This window comes from Callithrix jacchus, chromosome 8, assembly GCF_049354715.1.
Source record: "Callithrix jacchus isolate 240 chromosome 8, calJac240_pri, whole genome shotgun sequence".
Lineage (NCBI taxonomy): Eukaryota > Metazoa > Chordata > Mammalia > Primates > Cebidae > Callithrix > Callithrix jacchus.
In genome coordinates this window covers 52,821,884-52,846,883 of record NC_133509.1, presented here as the reverse complement: position 1 = coordinate 52,846,883, position 25,000 = coordinate 52,821,884, and the positions used below count along the sequence as shown (strand labels likewise).

The 25,000-nt window shown below is 40.6% G+C and overlaps 1 protein-coding gene across 11 annotated transcripts in view; it reads left to right on the top strand.

Annotated features, from left to right (window-relative positions):
• Positions 1–25,000, top strand: part of FMN1 (formin 1) — a 415,109-nt gene that overhangs the window by 35,215 nt on the left and 354,894 nt on the right. For all 11 annotated transcript variants that reach the window (XR_008474691.2, XM_078334424.1, XM_035259914.3 and 8 more), the window contains one exon: positions 7,045–9,042. Coding sequence is in view for 10 of the 11 variants with exons in the window: in XM_078334424.1 (XP_078190550.1) it covers positions 7,176–9,042 (1,867 nt within the window). In the remaining variant the exon portion in view is untranslated. The remainder of the gene's footprint in view (positions 1–7,044; positions 9,043–25,000) is intronic.

Below are 25,000 nucleotides of genomic sequence, written 5' to 3'. Positions count from 1 at the left end.
TATCTTAGCAGTGTTGTGCTCAGATGGAATCACAGGGCAAGACTGTGCCAATGACTGAGCAAAGAAAGCTTTGCATTGGTCTTTTAAGACCAAAATCAATTAGGATGTCTACAGTCAGCAGACAGAATGACTACAGCTAATTCTTGAATCTTATTTTAAGCATTGGTGAAATATGCTGTGAACAATAGCATCTACTAAAAGGCAATAACTTCTCATTATAATGAGGCACAACAGATATTTCCATTTGGGGTAGAGTGAGGTAATCTACTTGTTTATTGGAAAAAGAGTCAAGGGAGAAATCACTGCTGCAACGTTGTCATAGAGAGAATGCCAGCCTGGAGTCTATCAGAGGAAATAGAAGACATGAAGACTCCCCAGGAAGTAAAGTGCTTTTACCTTGAGCATAACCAGAGCAGGTCACTTCATAGGCCAAATTAATATGTATAATTTAGTGTGTGGCTCCTGCAGAGCTGCCACATTTGAGTCCAAGTAGAATGAGGCAATGCTGTTTGAAATAGTCCTGTGAACTCAGCATGGAATTGCAATGCCAGTGCATTTAACCTCACTGCACATTGATTTCCTGTCATTTACTTTTTTTTCTCTTAGGACTTACAGTTCCTTTTCCTCTGGCTTCTTGGATGGACAATGTGTGTGATGATTCCATACTGCATTCTGACTTTCTAATGGATTGTCACAGAGAAGAGTTTGCCTTGTTCTAAAGCCTTCTTCTGACATGGAACACACTATAGGGTTGAGGTTGAAGTTTATTTGTTCAGGGAAGATGTTTTTTCTTGAAACATCAAGCTAGTCAACCTGGTGTGGCTCACAAGTTCCAATGAGCCTTCTGTGGGCTGTGGTTTTCATGTCAGTTCCATTTTCAAAGCTTTTGCAATACTCTGTTCCATGTATGTGCCACCCAGTGGCCAGTCCAGGGCCTGGGAAATTGTCTCATCTCTTTATTTCTTTTCAAAGCCCTTCATATGCTATTTAAGATCAGATCCACAATCCACAGCTTGAGGTTAATTCAGGTGTCCATGAACAACTTTATGGGTCACTTTCTAAGCTCCTTCTCCATACTCTCCCCCATACTTCTGGGCTCTCTGAGGCTGGTTTCAGTCCTCTAGCTAGAAATCGAGGACTGTTAATCCTCCAACTCTTTAGCTACAAACTTCCTGCAACTCTGCCCACAACTAAAACCAACGAGAGGCAAAACAGAGTGAAAGAAAAAGGAATAGGGCTTTTCCCCCATACATCTTGGGACTACAGTTCCTCTGATCATAGAAAGCTGTTCTCTCCCTCAAAGAGTTTTAGGTGCCAACAAGAAAACATTTTCCTATTCTTTTTTTTTTTCTATTCTTATACTTTAAGTTCTGGGATACATGTACAGAACATGCAGGTCTGTTTATACATGTGCCATGTTGGTTTGCTGCACCCATCAACCTGTCATCTACATTAGGTATTTCTCCTAATGCTATTCCTCCCATAGCCCCTCATTCCCCAACAGGCCCTGGTGTGTCATGTTCCCCTCCCTGTGTTCATGTGTTCTCACTGTTCAACTCCCACTTATAAGTGAGAACATGTGGTATTTGGTTTTCTGTTCCTGTGTTAGTTTACTAAGAATGATGGTTTCCAGTATCATCCATGTCCCTGCAATGGACATGAATTCATCCTTTTTTATGGCTGCATAGTATTCCATGACATATATGTGCCATATTTTCTTTATACAGTCTATCACTGATGGGCAGTTGGGTTGGTTCCAAGTCTTTGCTATTGTCAACAGTGCTGCAATAAACATATGTATGCATGTATATTTATAGTAGAATGATTCATAATCCTCTGGGATTGCTGGGTCAAATGGTATTTCTGGTTCTAGATCCTTGAGGAATTGCCACACTGTCTTCCACAATGGTTGAATTAATTTACACTTTCACCAACAGAGTAAAAGTGTTCTTATTCCTCTCCAGCATCTATTGTTTCCTGACTTTGTAATGATCATCATTCTAACTGGCGTGAGACGGTATCTTACTGTGGTTTTGATTTGCATTTCTCTAATGACCAGTGATGATGAGCTTTTTTTCAAATGTTTGCTGGGCACATAAATGTTTTCTTTTGAGAAGTGTCTGTTCATATCCTTTGCCTAATTTTTGATGGAGTTGTTTGTTTTTTTCTTGTAAATTTAAGTTCTTTGTAGATTCTGATATTAGCCCTTTGTCAGATGGATAGATTCCAAAAATTTTCTCCCATTCTGTAGGTTTCCTGTTCACTCTAATGATAGTTTCTTTTGCTGTGCAGAAGCTCTTTAGTTTAATTAGATCGCATTTGTCAATTTTGGCTGTTGTTGCCATTGCTTTTCGTGTTTTAGTCATGAACTCTGTCCATGCCTGTATCCTGAATAGTATTGCCTAGGTGTTCTTCTAGGGTTTTTACAGTTTTAGGTTTTAGGTTTAAGTCTTTAATCTACCTTGAGTTAATTTTTGTATAAGATTTAATGAAAGGATACAGTTTCAGTTTTCTGCATATGGCTAGCTAGTTTTCCCAACACCATTTAATAAATAGGGAATCCTTTCCCCATTACTTGCTTTTGTCAGGTTTGTCAAAGTTTCCTATTCTTGATTCTGAATTACAGGACTTCTCCTATGGCTTCCTCTGTTTGTGCTGATATTCACTTCCATGTTTCAGGTGCATTTGAGTTCAGGCTTAAGGGGTACTGAAGAACAAAGTTGAGAAAGTTAACCGCTTTACAGTTGGGTGATCCTTCAAAGCCTCGTCTTCCTCATCAATCTGCTTGCTACTATTTACTTTTAGAGTGTTCAAATAGCTGCCCCATTCATTTTATATTGATGTTTTTTTCAGCTGCATTTAGTGGGAGAGAGAGAATAGAGAGTGCTTACTAAAGTAGATAAATATGACATGGAATTGAAACACCTTATACACTGTATGATTCCTTCCAAATGTATAACCCTAGCCTAAATCTCATTTTCTATCTCTTTTCATCTAGCAGTGTCCTGGACATATTTGTTTGATTATTCCCCTGATTCATCAAATTCAATATTTCCAAAACTGAATTCATCTTCTTCCCCTGAAGCCTATTCTTCTTCATGTATTTCTTATCTTTGTGAATGGCACCACATCTACCCAGTCACCTACATCTGAAATCATGACTAAATTCTTTCCTGTCACACATATCCAATCAACCACTAGGCCCTTTCAATTAATTCTATCTCTTTATTTTTATTTTTACTAATTTATTTAGATAAAGAGTCTCATTCTTTCACCCATACTGGAGTACAGTGACAGATTTCAGCTCACTGAGCCTAGATCTCCTGGGTTCAAGCAGTCCTCGTGCCTTAGCCACCAAATGGTTGGGCTTACAGGTGTGTGCCACCACGCTTGTCTAAATTTTTTCTGTAATTTTAGTAGAGATGGGGTTTCACCATGTTGGCCAGACTGCTCTTGAACTCAAGTGATCCACCTACCTCAGGCTCCCAAGGTGCTGGGATTACAGTCATGAGGCACCATGCCTGGCCTGAAATCTATCTTTATAAATTGACCACCTCTTCTCTATCCACATTGCTACTGATTTGTTTTCGGCCATCAATACTTCTTTCTGGAATACTTAAAGACCTTTCTAATTGATTTATACCTCTAGTCTTACTCTCTACTTATCTAGTCTTCACTTTGCTTCTGAAGTAATCTTTTTGTAACAAGTCTACATAAGTAGCTTAGGATTCTTCATTGGCTCCCATGGATCCTGGGATAGTGAAGTTTCTTAGTCTATGTTCAGTAAAAAGCTTCTTAGAGCACACTGCTTCCCAGGGCCCAGAACAAAGGAACTGTAGTCCCAAGATCATGAGACAAACTCCCATTTCTTTTTTCTTCTTCTGTTCTATCCACCTTGGCTCCAGACATGGGCACTACAAGTGTGGTAAGAGCACTCTACATGGAAGTTTCTGGGTGGATGAGGCAATAGGGTGAAGTTCTTTTCTTTTCTTTTTTTTTTTTTTAAATAATAGTAGCTTTATGCCTTGCATTGTGGCTTTATTGCTATAAAAACTAAAGTTATAATTTTCTAAACTTTGACTTGAATTTCCCAACTGTGACTAACATACAGAGTTCTAACCATGACATTTTCTCCATTTACACAACCAAGACTTACAAAGACTGGGAGAAAAAAGATACTTGATCCTGTAAACAGGCATCACATGTCTATAATTCTCATAAAGGATGTAGCTTTATATCAGCCCCTCTCTTCTTTTATTTCTAAATTAGAATCTTCATTGAGTTTCTTACTGTCTATACCAGCTGTAGTGAACTCCTGGTGCCCTTTTTCTAGATTTTATTGTTTAAGGGATGACTTTAGGGAGTAGCATTTTATCTTCAGACATACATGCTGAAGCTCTCCAATGAGTGTGGGGTTTTATTTTATTTTTTTTTAATACAAGGTCTTGCTCTGTCACTCAGGTTGGAACATAGTGGTGCAGTGGCACAATCTCACTCCACTGCAGCTTCAATCTCCCAGGCTCAAGCGATCCCCTTGTCTCAGCCTCAGGAGCAGCTGGGAATACATACATGAACCACATTCCCAGCCAATTTTCTTTAATTTTGTAGAAACAAGGTTTCACTATGTTGCCCAGACTGGTGTCAGATTCTTGAGCTCAAGCAGTCCTCCCACCTTGGCCTCCCAAGGTCCTGGGATTATAGGAGTAAGCTGCTGCACCTGGCCCCAGTGAATGCCTCAGAGATATTGTTAAGAAATTATGTGACACCAAGTTAACAAAATAAAAAAAAACTCCTCTATTCAAGTTGCCTGGACAACCAGTTTGTTAGTAAAAGGCAGTAAAGAGCAACATGACCTATGAAGCAATGTAGGAGACACACCTGGGTTTGAAACTTGCATATTCTGAGCCACATTCCCCTAGACAAGTTCCTTTACTACTCTGAATTTCAGTTTCCTCATCTGTAAAATGGAGATATACTGATTACATGAGATAACAAAATGGAAGTGTAAGTGTATATGTGCTCAGTATATACAAATTCCCTCTCTTAGGGAATAGGCTCTTAGAATATGCAGTCATAATCTTATTTGAAATTACAACATAAACTTTCTGCTGTGACTTTGAACAGATTCTGAAAATTTTTAACACTTCTCCCCCAACATCACACACTTCTCCTAATCCATGGGAATTGAGGAGGTAAGGGGAGGAAGAGGAAAACGATGCTTGAAGAGAGAGAGATAATTCTATTTTTCCAAAACTCAGCATAGCTCATCTGCTGCTTCTCTTCAGCTTGTCTGAGAATTCATTAAATGAACTTCTAATGCTTAGTGCTCAGTGGATATTGACAGCTTTGCAATTGCTTTTATTAGTGATTATTCTAAAGTACAAAATAAGAAACTACCTTCTAAGTGAGTTCTTAGATGTATACAGAGAGTTTGTAGCAATAATTATTAAGTATCCCTACAAATGTACTTCTTAAGAAAATGCTAGCAATGAGCATTTTAGAAAAGTTTAAAAAATACAGCCAGGAGCAGTGGCTCACACCTATAATCCCAGCACTTTGAGAGGCTGTGGTAGGAGGATTGCTTGAGTCTAAGAGTTCCAGACTAGCCTGGGAAACATGGTGAAACCCTGTTTCTAGAAAAAAAAAAAAAAATTAGCTGGGTGGTGGGGGCACATGCCTGTAGTCCCACCTACTTGGGAGGCTGAGGTGGGAGGATCACTTGAGCCTAGGACATTGAGGCTACAGTGAGCCATGTTTGCGCCACTGTGCTCCATCCAGCCTGAGCAATAAAGAACCCCTCTCTTAAACAAACAAGACTGCTTGAATGAGAGCAGCCCTATATACAATTGTGAAAGAGGCAAGGCCTCTCCTGGTCTCCTGGCATTCTGGTTTAACCAGATATCTGCAATGTTCATTATCACTCTTTTATCTCTCTTCCTCAAGGAGTTATTTTTAACAGACTCTTCCTCCTTTCTCTCTTCCTTCACTCAAAATGTACTTTTCTGAGGTTTTTTGCTATTTAGAAGCAGTTAGGAAAAACCTGAGGAAAATACTTCACTAAAGATATCAAGGGTTAATGAATAGTTAATGTGTTATCATTCCCAGGGTGTGGGCAGCACTTTGTTAAGCAAGGAAAACTTGAAGACTGGGCAATAGCTTAAGAAATTAGAAATACAGAGTTTGTATGTGGGGATGGTAGCCACAGAGACATTTCTGAGGTCCCTCATATCACACAAGGAAGCAGCCACCTTCACTGGTTATGTGAAATTTCAACCATTTCTGCGGTGAAGTAATTGAAAATCCGTACAGGGCCAGCAGTTCCTCGTAGATTTTTTTCTGTTCTTCTGTCATTCCATTTGACTTCAAGTAGACAACAGGAAGGAAAAAAGTAGGCAATACAACAACAAAGAAAAAGACAAAAAATGAAAACAATAAAGCTTGATGAAGACTTGAGTTATTCAAATTGTGAACTTTTACATTGAATTTTTTTCCACTGACTCCAAATTTGGGGCCTAAAATTTTTTCCTCACATTGTGCTTTAAGTTAAATTGATAATTTGAGCTCAGATCTTGAAGGTGGGTTTTAGAGGGTAGAAAGGCTTATATTTGCAAAGTAATATTCCAAATATGAGTTATGAAAATGGCTATGTTTTCTAAGGATCTCAAAGCCCCCTAGATAAGGAATTCTGGGAGTCATGAAATCTCTATTTTACAGAAGAACATAAACCGAGCTCTAGAGAAGTTGAGAGACCTGATCCAGGCTGCACAGTGAGTCCCCCTACCCACCCCATGTAGGAAAAGGGAACTTTTGTCCTAGGGATGAAATTAGAGGACTTTCTCATCTCTCCGTTATACAAAAGTTCCACTGACCAGGAGTGGGGTGGGCGTACAGAAGAGATTGAAATCTGGCTGTTGTCTGATTCCTTGAGTTGTTGAGGTCAGCCAGAGAGGAAGGAAAAGTCATGTTTATGCTTTGATTTTATGTTGGTGTGTGATTTATGCACTCTGTTAGACAAGCTGCTTTCTTCCCCTATTCCTCTAACAGGCAGTCTCATTGCTGGAGATGACTGTCAGCTGCTTTCTCTGCATAGCCACCATCACATGCCTCACCACTGGAGCCTGGGAAGCCTGACCACAAACCGGCATCTCCAAGGCATGAATAATTAGGTAGGCATAATGGAAGGCACTCATTGCACCCTCCAATTGCATAAGCCCATTACGGAACTCTGCTACATCAGCTTCTATCTTCCAAAGGGGGAAGTCAGAGGATTTTCATACAAGGGCACTGTAACTCTAGACAGATCCAATAAAGGTTTTCATAACTGCTACCAAGTCAGGGAGGAGTCAGACATCATCAGCCTCAGCCAGGAGCCAGACGAGCATCCAGGCGACATATTTTTCAAGCAGACTCCCACGAAGGACATTCTGATTGAGCTGTACAAACTTACAACAGAGAGAGAGAGACTGCTAGCTGATCTCCTGAGCTCAGACCACATCCTGGGGATCAGGATGGGGAACCAGGAAGGGAAGCTGCCAGAGCTGTCCGTGAGCCTCGCCCCTGAGGATGACTGTTTCCAGAGTGCTGGCAACTGGCAGGGAGAGCTCCCTGTGGGCCCTCTCAATAAGAGGAGCACCCATGGAAACAAAAAGCCTCGGCGGTTTGGTGGAAGGAGAGAGAGCTTTGGGGCTCTCCCACAGAAGAGGACAAGAAGAAAAGGGCGTGGAGCCCGAGAATCAGCTCCTCTGATGGGCAAGGACCAGATGTGTTCCAGCAACTCCCTTCCTCTTTCTAAAACAAGGCCTAATCATTGGCTACAAGAGGAGAGAGGAAATCTGCTTCCGAATGGGGCACTTGACTCCTCCCTGCAGAGGAGAGAGAGCTGCCCCCCAGATATTCCCAAGACGCCAGGCACAGACCTGGGCTTTGGGAGCTTTGAGACAGCTTTCAAGGACACTGGGCTTGGAAGAGAAGTGCTGCCCCCTGACTGCAGCTCAACAGAGGCAGGAGAGGATGGCTTTCGGAGGCTGCCGAGCGGGCTGGAACATCCGCAAACAGGTTTGTCTGAAAGTCACAAGGACCCTGAGAAGTATCCAGAGGCAGAAAAGGATGAGATGCAGAAGCCAGCTAAGCGAACTTGCAAGCAGAAACCCGTATCCAAAGTGGTGGCCAAAGTTCAGGACCTGTCCTCCCAGGTACAGAGAGTAGTTAAAACACATTCTAAGGGTAAGGAGAAGACTGCCATTTTCCCAGAAGCCCAAGCTGAGTTTGTACCCAAAGCTGACTTGCTCACCCTCCCGGGAGCTGAGGCTGGGGCTCGGGGTTCCAGACGGTGGGGCAAGGAGCGGCAAGGGAATGGGTCATCAAAGTCACCAGCAAGGGAAGCAGCCTCCATTTCTAGTGCACCAGCCAGTGCCGAGGGGGCTGTGAACAAGGTCCTCCTGAAGGTGATAGAGAGTGAGAAGTTAGATGAAGCCCCTGAGGGGAAAAGACTGGGCTTCCCTTTCCACACGAGTGTCCCCCACACTCGCCCAGAAACCAGAAACAAGAGGAGAGCCGGGTTGCCCCTCAGTGGCCACAAGTCCTTGTTTCTGGATCTGCCCCACAAAGTAGGTCCTGACTCCTCACAACTCAGAGGTGATGATAAGAAGCCATCCCCCCGAGCACCAGCAGCTCTCGGCACGGTGTTTAATAATTCATCCTCGCAGTCCAGCACACACAAACAGACGTTACCTGTTCCCTCGCCTCTGTCTCCAAGGCTTCCCAGCCCTCAGCAGCATCACAGGATCCTCCGGCTCCCTGCACTGCCTGGTGAGAGGGAAGCTGCTCTTAATGACTCTCCTGGTAGAAAGAGCCGAGTCTTCCCTGGGTGCGTCTCTGCTGACACCTTGGAGCCACCATCCTCTGCAAAGGTCACGGAGACCAAAGGAGCCAGCTCAGCCTTCCTCAGAGCAGGCCAACCTCGGTTGGTGCCTGGGGAAATTTTGGAAAAGAGCTCGGGGCCAGGGAAGACCACAGCTGAGCCCCAGCACCAGTCACCTCCAGGTTAGTCTCTGTTTAAGATGCTTTGAGTCTATTCTTGGCTGATTGGAGAACTATCAGTCTGCTTGTGCTACTTAGAGACTGGCTAAAGTTTCTGGGCCTGTTAGTTCACTTTGTAGCAAGAAAACTGGGAGTGGTATTGGAAGATGTGGAGATGATGAGGATGGTTTTGACCTAGTGGTTCAGAGGTATAGTTGCTTCCAGAAGCAATACTTCGTAAGTTTTTTTTTCCGGCATCCTCTAAGTCTACTTCTGTGGTTGACTCTCAAAGTCACAGTGACTCTCAAAGGAAACAGGAACAGGCCGAGAGAAGTAGTAACTTGTCCCTGCCTTTGATGTGGACACTGGGTAATTGACCTCTTGACCTAAATTCAGCAGTTCATGCTGCTGGAGTCATTCTTGGGATTCTCTAAGCAGAAGTGCAAGAGTAGTCTATGTTTTTTTTTGTTTGTTTTTAGTAATCACCTCAATAACTATTTTTTTTTTTTTAACCAGAAGAGGGATGAATTCACTCTAATTTGAAGAAACTTGGTTCAAAGTTTTCTCTTTTTGTACTGTTTTTAAATTTCCCAAATAAGCACGAAGTCACTTAATTCTGTAGTTATGATTTACTTATGGGTTATTACTGTTACTGGTATAGCATCATTTCTTATGTAAAAGGTGCTAAAGAGCTCATTTGACTTATACACTAAATGTGATTTAAAATGTTATGTGAAAACAATTTTTGTGATTCAGTAGGACCAAAAAAGAGTGTGTAAAAGAAGCGCCATTTCAGTATTCATTACATTTTCTAGACTGTTGTGGCCAGATTCTCAGGGTTTTCATATGCCCTTGTGCAGGTTATATGTTCTTTTTCAGAGATCCTCTAACAGCATATGGGCAATGCTCTGTCTAGGAAATAGCTCGTAATATGATATACGGTCTCTTACAGGTTAGAGCAAATATCGAGTGCAATTTTGAGATAAAAATATCTATCTAGGGAAGAAAGGCCTCAATGGTTTTTGGTCATTTTGAACTTGTGAAATTTTATAAATCTCTCTAGATCATTGATCTGGGGATAGATCTTTAAAATTGTGGTAAGTGCTTTTTGTCTTGTGTTTTGCAATATATCAAACTTGTTTTGGTAAGATTTACTACTTTCATAACCAATCTGTTTCACCAGGAAAGTCACAGAATCGTAGACTTTATATTATGGGTCGTAGAACCCTAATGATGAAAATTCTTTCTCCTGTTGGATGCTGAGGACTTAGAAACACTTGACAAGGAAACTCAGATTATTAGGCAAGAGACTTCTGGAGGCATGAGTGTAGAATATCTTTCAGCTGCCTTAACTCCAAAAACTGCACAGAAACTGTGCATTAAATACATTGCTTTTTAGTAAATCCTCTTTTTCCTCGATTTAGGATTATCTTATTATTTAGCTCTTTTTCTATTTGGAAAATATCATAAAAACTCCAGTGTATCTTGGTCAAGGCAGGCACACAGAGCATTCAGTTTCTGGAGACTAACCATGGGCCGACTGAGGGACAAGTTCAATCGAGGATCACACCTTCCCTTGGCCTCTCCATGCACATGCTCATAACGTTCCTTTTACTTTGACTTCAACTTTCCATTGGGATCTTCAGCAGCACTTTCAGGAGCCAATCATAGAACTGTAAGAATCTCTTGTGCTTCTAACCTTATAAAAGAAGGGGCTGGAAAAGGGAAGGAGAGTAGAAGTGGGTAAGAACTTTTTTTTCTGATGTAGCTTCTCTAATGTGGAGACTTCCTGCAGGGCCTCCAGCCATTACCTCCTATTGGCCTTATTTTGAAAGGCATTAGGGAGTGAGTTCCCCAGATAGTAAATTTGATTTGTATCCTGTGTTCTAGTTCCCTTTCTTCTCTTAATTTTCCCTTTCCTGTAGCCATTAGTCCTCTTTATATTCTGAACCCTTCAGTGACTCCCTGCAGCTGGTAAGCCCATTCCAGGAGAATTTTCCTGCTTGCAGCTACCTTTGTCTTTCACTTCATTTCTCTTCCCACCTAAACCCAGAAGAGGGCTTGGACAGTTTCCAGCAGTCCAGAAGGAGGAATGAATAATTCATTTACCATCACAGTGTCCCTTTATCTGAACCCAACTCCCACCTTTCTCCCACGTTAGCTATTAACCGGGTTAAGTTTATGGTCTGTGGACATTTATTTCCTGTGGAAGTAACATCTAGGTATTTTTATTGAAGTGATGTCATTAAAATTATCGAAGGCTCTCATTAACTGCTCAAGTGAGAGATTAAGTCTGGCAAAAGTAATCAGCTTTGTTTCCATTTGGAAGACTCTTCAATGTTAGAGGCAAGCAATAATTCCCAGGAAATAGTTAAACCCACTTATCCTTCTTAGGAGACTAAGCAGTTGAAGCTAACATTACCATTCACACAGAATGCAGCATAAAGATATCACCGAGGCCAGTGATGCACCTTCTGTTGGCTTGTAATTTTCTTATTTCAAGGGCAATGCACGGGGAATCTCTTACATAGTGGTGATAAAATAGAGACTATACTAACAAGAACTGGTAGTCAGGTCTGTCTTCTTATGCCTCTTCCCACCATCAACCTGGAGATTGGTTTTATAGTATTTTATTATTTGGGGGATGGAGACTGATGTGGAAAGTTCCCAAGCCTTTGTGGAGTATGGTCTTCCCCCAAACCTCGACGAACTTTAGTTGTGCTAGCAGGTGAAGCAGTATCCTTGGGGCTTGGTGCTAGGATTCCTTTCCATTTTGCTTGCTTTCATTTACCTTTGATTCATTAAGCCCTTTTAGTGCCAGAAGAATCACAGGGAGCTTGGCTCACCATACTCGGAAATACCTAGTCTTTAGTGTGCTCTGAGTAATCTTGTGATTGTTTTCCTTTGATTGAAGTCACCACTGATGTGGTGATGGAAGCATTAAGCCCCAGGCATACTTCTTCTTGATATTGAGAACTGAGAATCACTTGATCAATTCTTGTGCCCAGGAAAAAATATAATTAATGTCAGCCGATTAAGAGTTAAGAGGCATTTGACGATCTCACTTCATTTGCTTTCTGATCACTTATAAGGATAGTGACTTCTGTTAGACAATTTAAAAATTGGAATCAGACGCTATCTAATGTAACTCTGTGGCCCTTGGGCTGTGATCTAGGTCATACCATCCCCCTGGAGTCCCTCTGTGAGCCCTGGCAGCTCAGCATCCTATCATGGCATGTTCTGGAGTTTCCTCCCCCTCATAGAAGGTTCCAGGAATTTTTTCTCACAGTCATGGATTGTTCCAGTACATTGAAACAAGGGCCCAGAGCCTTATAGGAAAGAACTTGATATCAGGTCAGAATTGGAATTCAGAGATGTATAGGATATAGATGTATTTGTGGGGTCCCAGAAGGATATTAGACAATAGGGAGGAACCATGAACTGCTGAAGGAAAAGTACCATGAGAGAAGAACACGTCTGGGCCAGGATGTCTGTGGACAAACATTCCTCATGCTCCTGGGAGGGCCCCTACACTCGAAGAAGGAGCTTTGGCACAAAGGAATGGAAGAACTTTATCATCAGAAGCCCAACAGTTTTGCAGTGTTGAAGAGCTGACTGGGTTTCATGCTAAGCAAGTGAGTGAGGACTTCAAACACTGAGATTCAGATTATTATATTAATAATTCATGGTATAGACCCAGCTACTCGGGAGGTGGAGGCACAAGAATCACTTGAACCCTGGGGGAGGAGCTTGCAGTAAGCCAAGATCACGCCACTGTACTCCAGCCTGGGTGACAGTGTAAGACTTGTCTCAAAAAAAAATCATGGTAACACAATTTTTTCACAATAAAGTCACAAACCAGTTCATTCAGGTTTCACATGTTTACTAAAATGTTAAAGTTTAAAGTTTTGAGTTTCACTTTTGTATTTAGAGGGAGAGCCCAGAAATGCTCCTGTGAGTGAATAAAGCTGCTGGTTTCCAGGTGAGCCCAGAGGAATCATGAAGAGTAAATAATGTGTGCAGCTATATTCTCCCTAGGATTCAGACCTGTCTAGGCATGTCTGGATAATTTGACAGTCACGCCTGACCAGAGTCTTTTGCTTTAGTGTGAGGGTGATCATTACAGGACAAAGCTCATCTTGAGAAAAGCAAGAATTTGAGGCACATCTGAGGGGTACTGGCTACCACCGGGAGGGACAACACTGAAAATACAGCATGACGCATGTTCTCCAGATTTTCTGTTGCACCAGCCCCATGGAGAAAGGACTGCCATAAAAAAAAGCAGTGTGAAAATTTGAAGAGTAATGTTACTAAAATTTCTTTAGGATATTGAAAGCAAGTTCTGCATAACAGAATGTACAGATTTGTGGAAGCAGAGTCCCTGCTGGAGGTGCTGTGGAAGCCCGGTCTAACAGGGTATAATGAACTAGATTTTATCCACTATGGTTTTATTTATGGTAGAATGAATGAGATTTTGTCTTATCCTAAGGAGAAGTGGGAGAGGTAGGCAGTTGTGCCTTGGGCAAGCATCTGGTACCTTTGACTATAGCAGCCCTGGTGCCCATTTTGGAAGCATCAAGAGGGATGCTCTATTTTGTGCAGCCGGAGCAAGAGATAAAAGCAGTGATGAGGAGGAATGATTACATCCACAAGCACACATGATTTCTAGAATGATTCAGGAGAACTTGGTGCGGGGAAGAAGGAAGCATCAACATTGTTAGAATCAGTGAAATACCAATTTTGTAGCTTGTTATTACTCCCGTGACTGCAGTTGCTGGAAGGAATTTTGTCAAATTCATAGTTTGTTTTTTGAGAATCAAATGAAATAATATCAATGAAAATACTTCATAAAGCACTTTTTAAAATTAGCTTTATTATAATTACAGATCAATGCTGGTTCATAGGGGCAGAAAGGATTTTAAAAACCCACTCCTTTTGGTATTTTCCAATGATGAAATGATGCTACAAATAATAGCTCACAATGAGTTATTTATTCTATGTGAATTTCTTGATTTGATCTTGATTAAAGCTTCTATATTTGCTTCTAGTTTTTTTAAGGCACTTATATAGCATCTTTATCGGTCTCTTATTGTTTTGTGTAGTTTAATACTGGATTTCTACCTAATTTGCATTAATAAAAAATACTATTTGCATTAATAAAAAAGAGATCATATAGGATACCTCTGAGGTACTCCCCGCAGTGACTGGCTTCAAACTGGCTCCCTCAGTGGCCTTTGAATTTAATCAGGGCTTTAAAATGTTCTAAATTAAATTAAGTCAGAAAGGAATTAGAATGGCATGTCTGACTACTAATGTCATTTTGATGTGAAATCTTAAAGGATAAAAGAGGAAAAGCAAAGAAAAACAAAGATCCCCTTTCTTTCTACCAATCATTTCTGAACTATGTGAAGTCACATTTCCCCCTCTTCAAAGTGTTCTCAATTTCTGCAACTAATAGTAATTTTGTTTCTCCTGATTTCCATATCATAGTTTTGTAAAGGCAATAGGTTTTGGACCTCAATTATCTTCCTCTTATAATGTATTTTTGTAATATTAACTCATTGGTTCTTGTGTGATAAAGAGCTTATCTTTAGTTTTTATCAAGTTATTAATATAGGACCTTATCTTTTACTTTGGTTGTACACTTTGCAGTTTCATATATAGTAGATTAATAGGTGCTGATTATTTTAAGAAAATTGTGGTTGTTGACTTTAATTAAAAACAACCTTCCAGCTTACCGTGATAAGGCAGTGGCTGCAAGCAAAAAATTGCCCTTAGGAGTAGCCAGACAGGATGATTGGGAATTTCTGCAGCTGACATGCCATCCAGCAGAGTAAAATGGGGTTGCCTTGCTTTGTTCTCAGTGTCCCATCTTCATTTGGAAACTGTTTCTGCTAGTGATAACACATAAAAATGGAAACAGATGTCTTTTATTTATTTTTTTTTAAATGTCTCCTCAAAGATAGCAATGTTATCACGTTCATCATTGTATACCTGGGTCAGTTACTGAAACTGACCCATGGCATGTAGTCATGTGTTCTATTGAGTGAATGAATAAAATAGGTGGATGAATGATGAGAGAACTCAGTCTGTAAACTGGTAACAGGGACACATTTTCCCCATTTTTCCTGTGTTAAACAGTGAAACTGGTTTCATAACATATTATGTGATTACTATTAATGTTAGATGCTGCTACTGACCCTATTTTGCTAGAAAATATATATTTTTTTGTTTTTAACGTTGAAACTATTCATCTCTGCATGGGTTTGGGAATATAAATGTACTGAGAAGATGGAGTATAATTAAATGGAACGTGAATATGCAAAGCCAAGTCTTTCGTGAACAAAGAAACCGTTCTTTTAAATGGAATAACTTTACAACATATGATTGACTTTACCAGAACAGAGAGCTTTACATTTTTAAATAAGACTTAACTTTATTATAAAATCCAGTTACTGCGGGGCAGTCAAGGGATCATACCTGAAACAGAAACCAGAGGCAGTTTAATGTTTCATGTATTTCACTGGTCACAGATTAACCGTGTTGCATTATGCATGATCAAAGGACAGCACATGTGAACTGCGATACATTTTATGACCCAACACATTGGTGAACTAGAAGACCAGGCAGGTACCTGTAACTCTCATAGGCTGTGATTCAGGGAGTCCTGCAAAGCTCACCTGCTGGGTGCCTCATGCCCACCATGGAAGTTTGCCTTCTGTGTGAAAGCATTGTTGCTAGAAAATTGTGTACAATAAAAAATAAGTTGAGGTCATGTGATGGACTTCCAAAAGCTATGCACAAAACTCACTATAAGTCATTATATTAATTTGCTGATAAAGCTCCTGCTATTAATATTACCTAGCAGACCAAGATCTTTACAGAATGGGTTATGAGATGGGTTTCCAAGAGTGGAAGTAGAAGTCAGGGTACCGTTGGCAAGTCACGAGACTCATTGCTGCTCTCTAATCTCATGGGATCTTTTTTCTTTTTAACATCCTTTTGGCATCCTTTATCACATTTAGAGAAAAATTGAAACAGCAAGAGGTGTTAGGTGACAGAGTCAAAGCTTGTTAAATTTTCCTAAACTAAATGGAATAAGATTAAACTCAAGAGGATAATGGAAACATCATGCATTGAGATTAAACTATCCACTTACAGGTAAAGGACATCAGAGACCTCAGTTTCAGTTTTAGCTGACAACATATTGATTTTGAGCCAGTTGGGTAATGTGTAGCTGTTGTAAACAAAAAGTCGGGCTACATTAGTAACAGATATTCATATCGGGGAGAAAATGTGCTACTGTAATCTATATAGTCTGATGAATCTGGAGTTATTGGTATAGTTATAGGTACATATTTGAAGGGGCATTACTGACAAATTAGGTTACATGTTGGTGACCAGGATGGAAACATATTTAAAAATTATTTTATGGAAAAAGAGTTCTATTAAATAGAGTAGTCCATGTATCACAGTGTTGTAGCGATACACGAGCAAGGTGGTGTAGTGTATGCTGTGTGTGCCACACAGATCCCCCTTGCAAGACTAATTCTCTGTTCTCTCTGCTGCTGGGAGCATTACCAGCCAAAGGTGTACAGCTGAGTACCTCTCCAGGAACTGCCCTTTGCAAATGGGAGCTACCTCTACCAACCTTACACCTTCTCCTCAAGCATAGGCCTGACCAATGACTTATCTGTGTGTGACAGTATGGAAGCTCAACACCATTGCCTTGTGTAGGACAGCTCTGAAGGGCCGTCCCAACTTCAGTGCTCCCTACATTATCACCTGAGGCCTCTATCAAAATTGCATCTTCTCTAATCCTGCTTCACTCACTTTCCCATAGGTATTGCTCCAAAGAGCACTCCCCACTAAACCTTCTGCATGGAATTTATTTTCAGGGTCTATTTTCCAGGGGATCCTACCTGTGATAGCTGACATTATTTTACCTATAGCAGCTCCCATTATTTGTAATGGGAGAGGATAAATTGTTTGATGAATGATGCTGGGACAATTAGTTATTCATGTGGGGAAAAAAATTGAATGTATCTTATGCCCTGCACAAAACTCTGTTTCAGGTGGATTTTGAACTGAAATGTGAAAAGAAAAGCTTACAGCTTTTAGAAGAAAATATGGAAGGATTAGGAAAAGGTTTCTTAAAGGCACAAAGCATAATGAAGATTATTGGTGAATTTGTCTATATTAAAATAATATAAAATTAAAATTAAAAGCATTTGACTGTGACAGATGCTATCATTTAACAAACTAAGAAGAAAAACTGGGAGAAGATATTTGTAGATCTTATGACTGACAAAGAATTAGCATGCAACATTTGTAAAGAAATCATATAAATTAGTAAAGGAAAGGCAAACTACCCAGGAGGAAAAAAATGAGCAAAGGAGATAGTCAATTCACTTATAAGAAAGTCTGAATGACAAATGAGTATATTAAAATTTACTTAACCTCGCAAGCCATTAGGAACATGAAAATTGAAATAAGATCCATTTATACACATTAGATTGGAAAATACTATTTTGAATTTATATTCTACCTCTCCTTCTTTTCTTCTTCTTCCTTTTCTTTCCTTCCTTTACTTCTGTGCCTTTGCACATGCTGTTTCCATGATAAACTTCTCATCTGTCAAGACCTAGCACACGTGTCATTTTTTCCATAGAGCTCTCCGACCTCTCTGGTTAGAGTTAAGCATTTCCTCTTTTATATTCCAGATATTGCTTTGTGCTTCTTCCAGCTTAAAACACTTGACATTGTTGTAATTATTCATTTACATGTGAGTCTGACACTAGATCACTAGCTCGTGCGTGGTAGGAATCATACAATATTTCTTTATGTGCATGTGGCCTTGATCATAGTGTCTGATATTTGATTCGTGAATCAACATCGGATGGGTGAATCTGCCATTCCTTGTCCCAGTGGCTCTTCCATTAGAGCAGATCCCTTCAAAATAAGATCTGAACTTCAAATGCTCTATAATGGTTGCTTTGTTTTCTTTTCTAATGTGCTCACTAAAATTAATTCAAGAGCAACTTCATTTTTGAAGAAGAGTTCTTAATTGTTCATCACCTGCAGTGGAGCATATGGTTGAATGTGTTTCCCACTCTTAATTTAATTAAAGGGGATAAACAGATAGTGGTGTGTGTGTGTGTTTGTGTGTGTGTGTGTGTGTGTGTGTGTGTGTTTAACTATATGTAGAAAGTTGCATAGGGACAACATAAATTTCATTTGTCTTTGTTGTTAATTAATTGCTTTTCTTTCAGGGATATTACTGCCTAACGGCATCATTAGGATTTATTTTTAATCCTAAAAAAAGTGAAATAAATATACTTTGCCTAGAGAGAGAAAATATGTTAGCATATTTTTAAAAATAAAATCTCTCTCCCTCAGGAAATTTAAATTTTTGGAAATATACACCCTAAAGACATTTGAAATTTTTCTTATCTTTTAAAAAAAGTCAGTTGCAGTTGTACACACTCCACATGGAAGTATATGATTTAGCTGGTATTTCTTGCCTCTTGCAATGATAATTAAATAGTAAAGGTGAAAAAGATCCCTTGGCTCCAGGCCTTCATGTTATCGATGATTAAAATGAGGTTCATCTGAAGTGCTGTAATTGTTTATTGGTAGAATATGCCAGATCTTCTGACTTGAATTTTGGTGCTTTCCTTTCTTCCACATTCTGTTCCTACCACCAATTTCAAGGTAACGTGAAACTTATTTGGATCTTTAGTGACATTGAGTTTCAATAACAATAGCTACTTAGGTATCTATTTTGGAACCCTTGAAACTTCCCCAATAAACAAATGCCTGGTGGCCTTTGTAAAATTAATGAGATATTCATTAGCACCTAACTCAAGGGGATATACAACTCTATTTCAGTGCAATATAATTATTAGACTCATAGTATGGATTAACAGGTGAAGTTTTCAAAAATAAATGTCTACTTTTTCATTAATTATGATAGTCTGTTAAGTGTCATAATCTTATATAATTATTGAAATATTATTTGTAATATCCTCAGACTGGGAAATTTTGGGCTTGGTATGGCCAGTGTGCCTCTCATCCTCTCCTTGTCCTCCATTCACCAGGAGAAGAGATTAGATAAACTTACTCATCATTACTTCATGAAGAACTCCTACAGGGTCTTGAAATATGAGGAGCTTTTTAGGTTAGGCCAGAGCAGACTTTGGAAGGATGCTGCTTCTAGCCTCTAACCCGAACGCTTTCTTTTCCTCTACCATTACTATGGAAACCATCTCTTCATGCTGGAAGGTACATAGCATGATGATATGAACTGATATCTGAGCTAGGTTGGAGCCCTAAATCATAGCCTTCATACTTAGAACAACCCTGTGGTTTGGAATAATCAAAGCTGTTTCAAAGCTGTATACCTGGTTTAATGAAGACACAATAATATACTCACTTCTAGGAGGAGTCAGGTTTTCTAGGAAACCATGAAAATACAGAATTTGCTAGGATAATTCAAGCCTCTGTATGCCCACATTGAGAGGTTAGACCAGAGGAAGGTGGCAGTATCTTGCTGGGGACATTGGGGGACGTGCCAGGCTGTCGTTGGGGAGAGATGTCAGAGAAGGAGATGATAGGAATATAGGGACACCTGCATAGGCCACAGTACATTAGCAAGATGGAAGAAAAATGAAACAGAATGAAGCTAGTTAGGATAAGGAGCAACAGCTGCAGAGCCCAGTGGCCAAGAGTTGGTGATGCATTTCCACCTACTCCTCTTTAGGTTACGGGATAGAAATCTGATTCCCTCAAGTATAGGTAGTCAGTGACAGTGTTCCTACTGACAGAGCATTTCCTGGAGACCTTTTCCAGTGTTTATTTTCTCTGCTCATGTGCCTTCATTACTTTCGTTTCCTGTGTCATAGCAGGCAGTTATGCCCATGGATATTGTTAATAAATAACAGTAACAGCAATAGTGGTCATTTATTCTTGTATACCAACTATTAAACTGGACACTGTCTAAATTTTGTATTGAAGCCAAACCACAGTCTACACAATAGTTATATTATCTCCATCTTACAGAGGAAAAAATGGAAAGTCATGGAAGTGAAGTACATGCCCCAGGTCACCAGCTAATAAGAGGCAGAACCCAGAGTCACACCAGGTCTGACTTACTGCAGCTGTAGTCCCTCATCTCTTCATGGCTGTGCCTTGAAAATCCAGAACAAGAGCAGTAGGGCAATTTGTTGGGCGAGCTGTATAGTGATGGATCCTTTAAGACTGTGGTACCTGACGCTCCCGTCTTCGGATGTCTGTGATCATGTAGAGAAGCCATACCCCAGTGTAAAGAAATGTGCAAGTGGCCAGGCACAGTGGCTCATGCCTGTAATCCTAGCACTTTGGGAGGCCAAGGTGGGTGGATCATGAGGTCAGGAGTTTGAGACCAGCCTGGCTAATATGGTGAAACCTCATCTCTGCTAAAAGTACAAAAATTAGTTGAGTGTGGTAGCATGCATCTGTAGTCTCAGCTGCTCAGGAGGCTGAGGCAGGAGAATCACTTGAACCAGGGAGGTGGAGGTTGCAATGAGCTGAGATCATGCCACTGCACTCCAGCCTGGGTTACAGAGCGAGACTCCATCTTGAAAAAGAAAGAAATGTGCAGATATTTTACATAGTATGTTGAAAGAAAATATATTGTCCAGTTTTGATAGAAAAAGCAATTTCTTGTTTGGAATCTGAACAGAAATCAGAATCCTCTCCTGGGAAGAAATGTGGAAACTTCTTTGGTGATATCATTAAACATTATCCTTTGAGCTCATTAATCTGGGGTTTTACAATCAGTCATTCTTTTGGATTAGTTTGGAATCATGCAGGTTTCCTTTTTCCTCTTAGCAATATATATAGCTACCCTTCTCATTTTAAGTAGGCAGAAGGAACTCTGGAATGCTTCTAAAACTCCTACCCTGGCCTATTAAGTAAAAGAGGCAAATGTGGAATAGACGCTTTGCTGCTGAGTGCAGGTGACAGTGAAGGTCCCATGGCAACAGGGAATGGAGAAAGGGAAGGGTGGCATGGGCTGAAAGCTGTAAGAACCACCAATTTCAGTCACATCTGTGGGTACACATTTTATTGCTTACCCAGAACTTTTACATACATCATTATTATCAAATTCTCATAAAAATCCCTGTTGGGAGAGGGTATGCTTCTGTCTTTTTTTTTTTTTTTTTTTGAGACAGAGTTTTGCTGGAGCACAATGGAGCGATCTTGGCTCACTGCAACCTCCGCCTCCTGGGTTCAGGCAATTCTCCTGCCTCAGCCTCCTGAGTAGCCGGGATTACAGGCATGAGCCACCACGCCCAGCTAATTTTTTGTATTTTTAGTAGAGATGGGGTTTCACCATGTTGACCAGGATGGTCTCAATCTCTTGACCTCGTGATCCACCCACCTCAGCCTCCCAAACTGTCTTTTTTTTTTTTTTGAGATGGAGTCTCACTCTGTCACCCAGGCTGGAATGCAGTGGTATGATTTTGGCTCGCTGAAACCTCTGCTTCCTTGGTTCAAGCGATTCTCTTGCCTCAGCCTCTCAGATCGCTGGGACTACAGACAGGCTCCCGCCACCATGCCCAGCTAATTTTTGTATTTTTAGTAGAGATGGGGTTTCATCATTGTTGGCCAGGCTGGTTTTGAACTCCTGATCTCAGGTTGATTCACTCAACTCGGCCTCCCAAAGTGCTGAGATTACAGGTGTGAGCCACCATGCCTGGCATGTTTCTGTGTACTTTAAAAAATTATTTGGTTTATATTCTACTTTGTTCCAGAAATAATTTAAGGTACTTGCATTCAATATGGCAGATAAAATACCTTTAAAACAAGTGATAGAAATTAGAGAGAAAACATTGTTTTTAGGGTTATATTGACCAGCACAAATTTATCTTGACTGATGGTGTTTCAGAGCCAAACCCTATAGAACCATTACCATGATCCTTGCCTATGACTTCAGGAGGAAATAACTACAACATGGTCCATCAAAAAAAAAAAAAAAAAAACACTTGATTAGACATTTTCGCCCTGAAATATGTTACAAAATTAAGAAGTGGGAGTTTAAGAACTATTCGACGGTCCTAGGAGGCGAGTATTTACGTTCTGTTCCTATTTGAAGGTTTTCCCAAACACATCTTCCTCTGTGTTTATGGTTATGTGTCTTCCTTGTCTGTCTACATGCATAAAAATGTATGTTTTTCATATTCTCTCATGAAATTTAAACCTCTCCAAGACATGTGCCTTTGTGCGATTTTTAACAGTCCTGTTTCTAAGGCAGATAATGACATCTCTCTTTGAATGAGGATGGAGTTAAGACTCAGAGGGTGTACCTTGCTAAGTAAACAATAGAGGCACAACTTTGATGTTAGATCCTCTGCCCTCCCTTTGTACCACATTGTGATGTCATGGGGATAATTTCAGTGGCCATTAAGCCATCTGCTCTGAACTTAGGTAATAAACATGGCTCCATCATTCTGATTATTTATATCTGCAAAACATTCAAAAATTATTTTTATTCAACAAATATTTATTGAATGCCTATTGCTCTTAGTAGACACAACAGTCAACAAAACAGACAAAAGCAAAGCGAATTTCTGCCCTCATGGAGCTCACATTCTAGGGGGTGAAGACCAAAACATAATCAGTAAATTGTATACTGTATGTGCAGCAGGGCATGCATGTGATGGGAAAAGACATTCCATGTTTTTTTGGTTCATAGAATAGAACAGTTAGTATTGGTACACAGTGCATGATAAGAATTCTATCCAGTGTTAAGTAGTATATTTTAAGAACATTGCATAACCTTGGGGAAGTAACCTGACTGATTCCACCAGCATTCCAACAGAGAGTCCCGTCTTACAGGCCTTGCCAGCCAAGCTCTCTGTTTCTACAGCTTCACTAACCTCTGCCAAGAGGCCTCCTTGTTCCTGAGGGAACTGCTTTTCTCATATTTCAGAAGGACAGTGCATACTTGTGTCAAGCATGAAAGGGATCTCTCCTACTTGATGCCAGCGAGAAGCAGTGCCAGGGAAGACAGACGGACAGAGCAGACATTCTCCTCCCTAACTAGGTTATTCTGTGTTGTGCTGTGGCTTATCTTATTTTGAGATCTTCCTGCTGTTGTCCGGTTGGTACCAACATTTAAAAATCAATATTCTTTTTATTTTCAGGCGACATGTCTTTATAAAACGGGACTTCAGAAAAGGAGTGAGATTCTAAAGACTCTCAAAAGGTTACACTGGCCTTTTGAAAAAATAATTTATGTAGAGAAACTTCTAGTGCAAGGTCCTCAAATAGTTGTATATTTAACATCTAAAGTGCAAGTCAAACATTTTGTTTGAATCTCAACACTTAAAAAACATTCCTTGGGGAGCCAAAAAAGGAGGGGCGTTGGAAGATAATTTGAAGGGAGAAACTCAAAAAACAAAATATTTCCATTGTATAGTTGCCTTTATTTTAGCTGCAAAACATTGTAACTCAAAATATTGTTTCTTTTATTTATTTTTGAGACAGTCTCACTCTTTCACCCAGGCTGGAGTGCAGTGGCCCAATCTTGGCTCACAGCAACCTCCACCTCCCGGATTCAGGCGATTCTCTCGCCTCAGCCTCCAAGTAGCTGGGATTACAGTCATGAGCCACCATGCCTAGCTAATTTTTGTATTTTTAGTAGAGATGGGGTTGGCCAGGCTGGTCTCAAACTCCTGACCTCAGGTGATCCACCCACCTCAGCCTCCCAAAGTGCTGGGATTACAGGCATGAGCCACCATGCCTGGCCTTCCCTTTTATTTTTAAATTTTTAAGAAAAAGTGAGATAGCTGAATGTCAGAGAGGTTAAGCAGCTTGTAGGATCACAGTACTTTTCGTTCCTCCCCTCTCAGTGCTCTCCACATGCATGACCTTGTGGCCAGCAGCCTAAACGTTGGTTGTGAGGCTACCCCATTCTACCACTGTTTCCCCTAATGTCTAGCAGATATAGAACTCCCATATAGCAGCAGCCTGGTGCAAGGTGAGGTGATGATGCAGCTAGAAAACTTGTTTTGAAACTGCATTTACATGGCAAACACACTCTTTTTATTTAGATTGTTGTTTATTGGGTAATTATGGGTGAGGTGAGGTGGAACCGTTGGCTCAGCATCCTCCCCTGCAACTGCCTCCTGAGACATCCCCGGACTATCCAGTGGCATCCTTGCCAGAGTTTTGTCTCTCTATTTAATCTTTATGTTATTTTCTGTAATCCCATTTAAAATTGGGAATTGGCTGGCTGTGGTGGTTTACACTTGCAATCCCAGCTCTTTGAGAGGCTGAGATAGGAAGATCACTTGAGCCCAGGAGTTCAAGACCAGCCCGAGAAACATGGCAAAACCCTATCTCTACAGAAAATACAAAAAATTAGCTGGGTGTGGGTGGTGTGTGCCTGTGGTCCCAGCTACTTGGGAGGCTGAGGTCAGAGGATCACCTGAGTGACCTCAAGGCTGTAGCGAGCCATGATTGTGTTATGCACAGCAGCCTGGCAGAGTGAGCCCTTTCCTCAAAATAAACAAACAAATAAAGAAATGAGGCATGGAATTAATTATCTAATTTTATAATTTCTTAGGTCTACTTAATCTTTGTTTGTTTGTCTGTTTTTGTCTTTTTGAGACAGAGTCTTGCTCTGTCACCAGGTGCCAGGCTGAGAGGCAGTGGCGCAATCTCACCTGACTGCAATCTCCGCCTCCTGGGTTCAAGTGATTCTCCTGCCTCAGCCTCTTGAGTAGCTGAGACTACAGGCATATGCCACCACTCCCAGCTAATTTTTCTATTTTTTAGTAGAAACAGGGTTTCACCATGTTGGCCAGGATGGTCTCAATCTCTTGACCTTGTGATCTGCCCACCTCGGCCTCCCAAAGTGCTGGGATTACAGGTGTGAGCAACCGCACCCGGCCTACTTAATCTTTTTATAGAAAATGGGTTTTCTGGCATCATT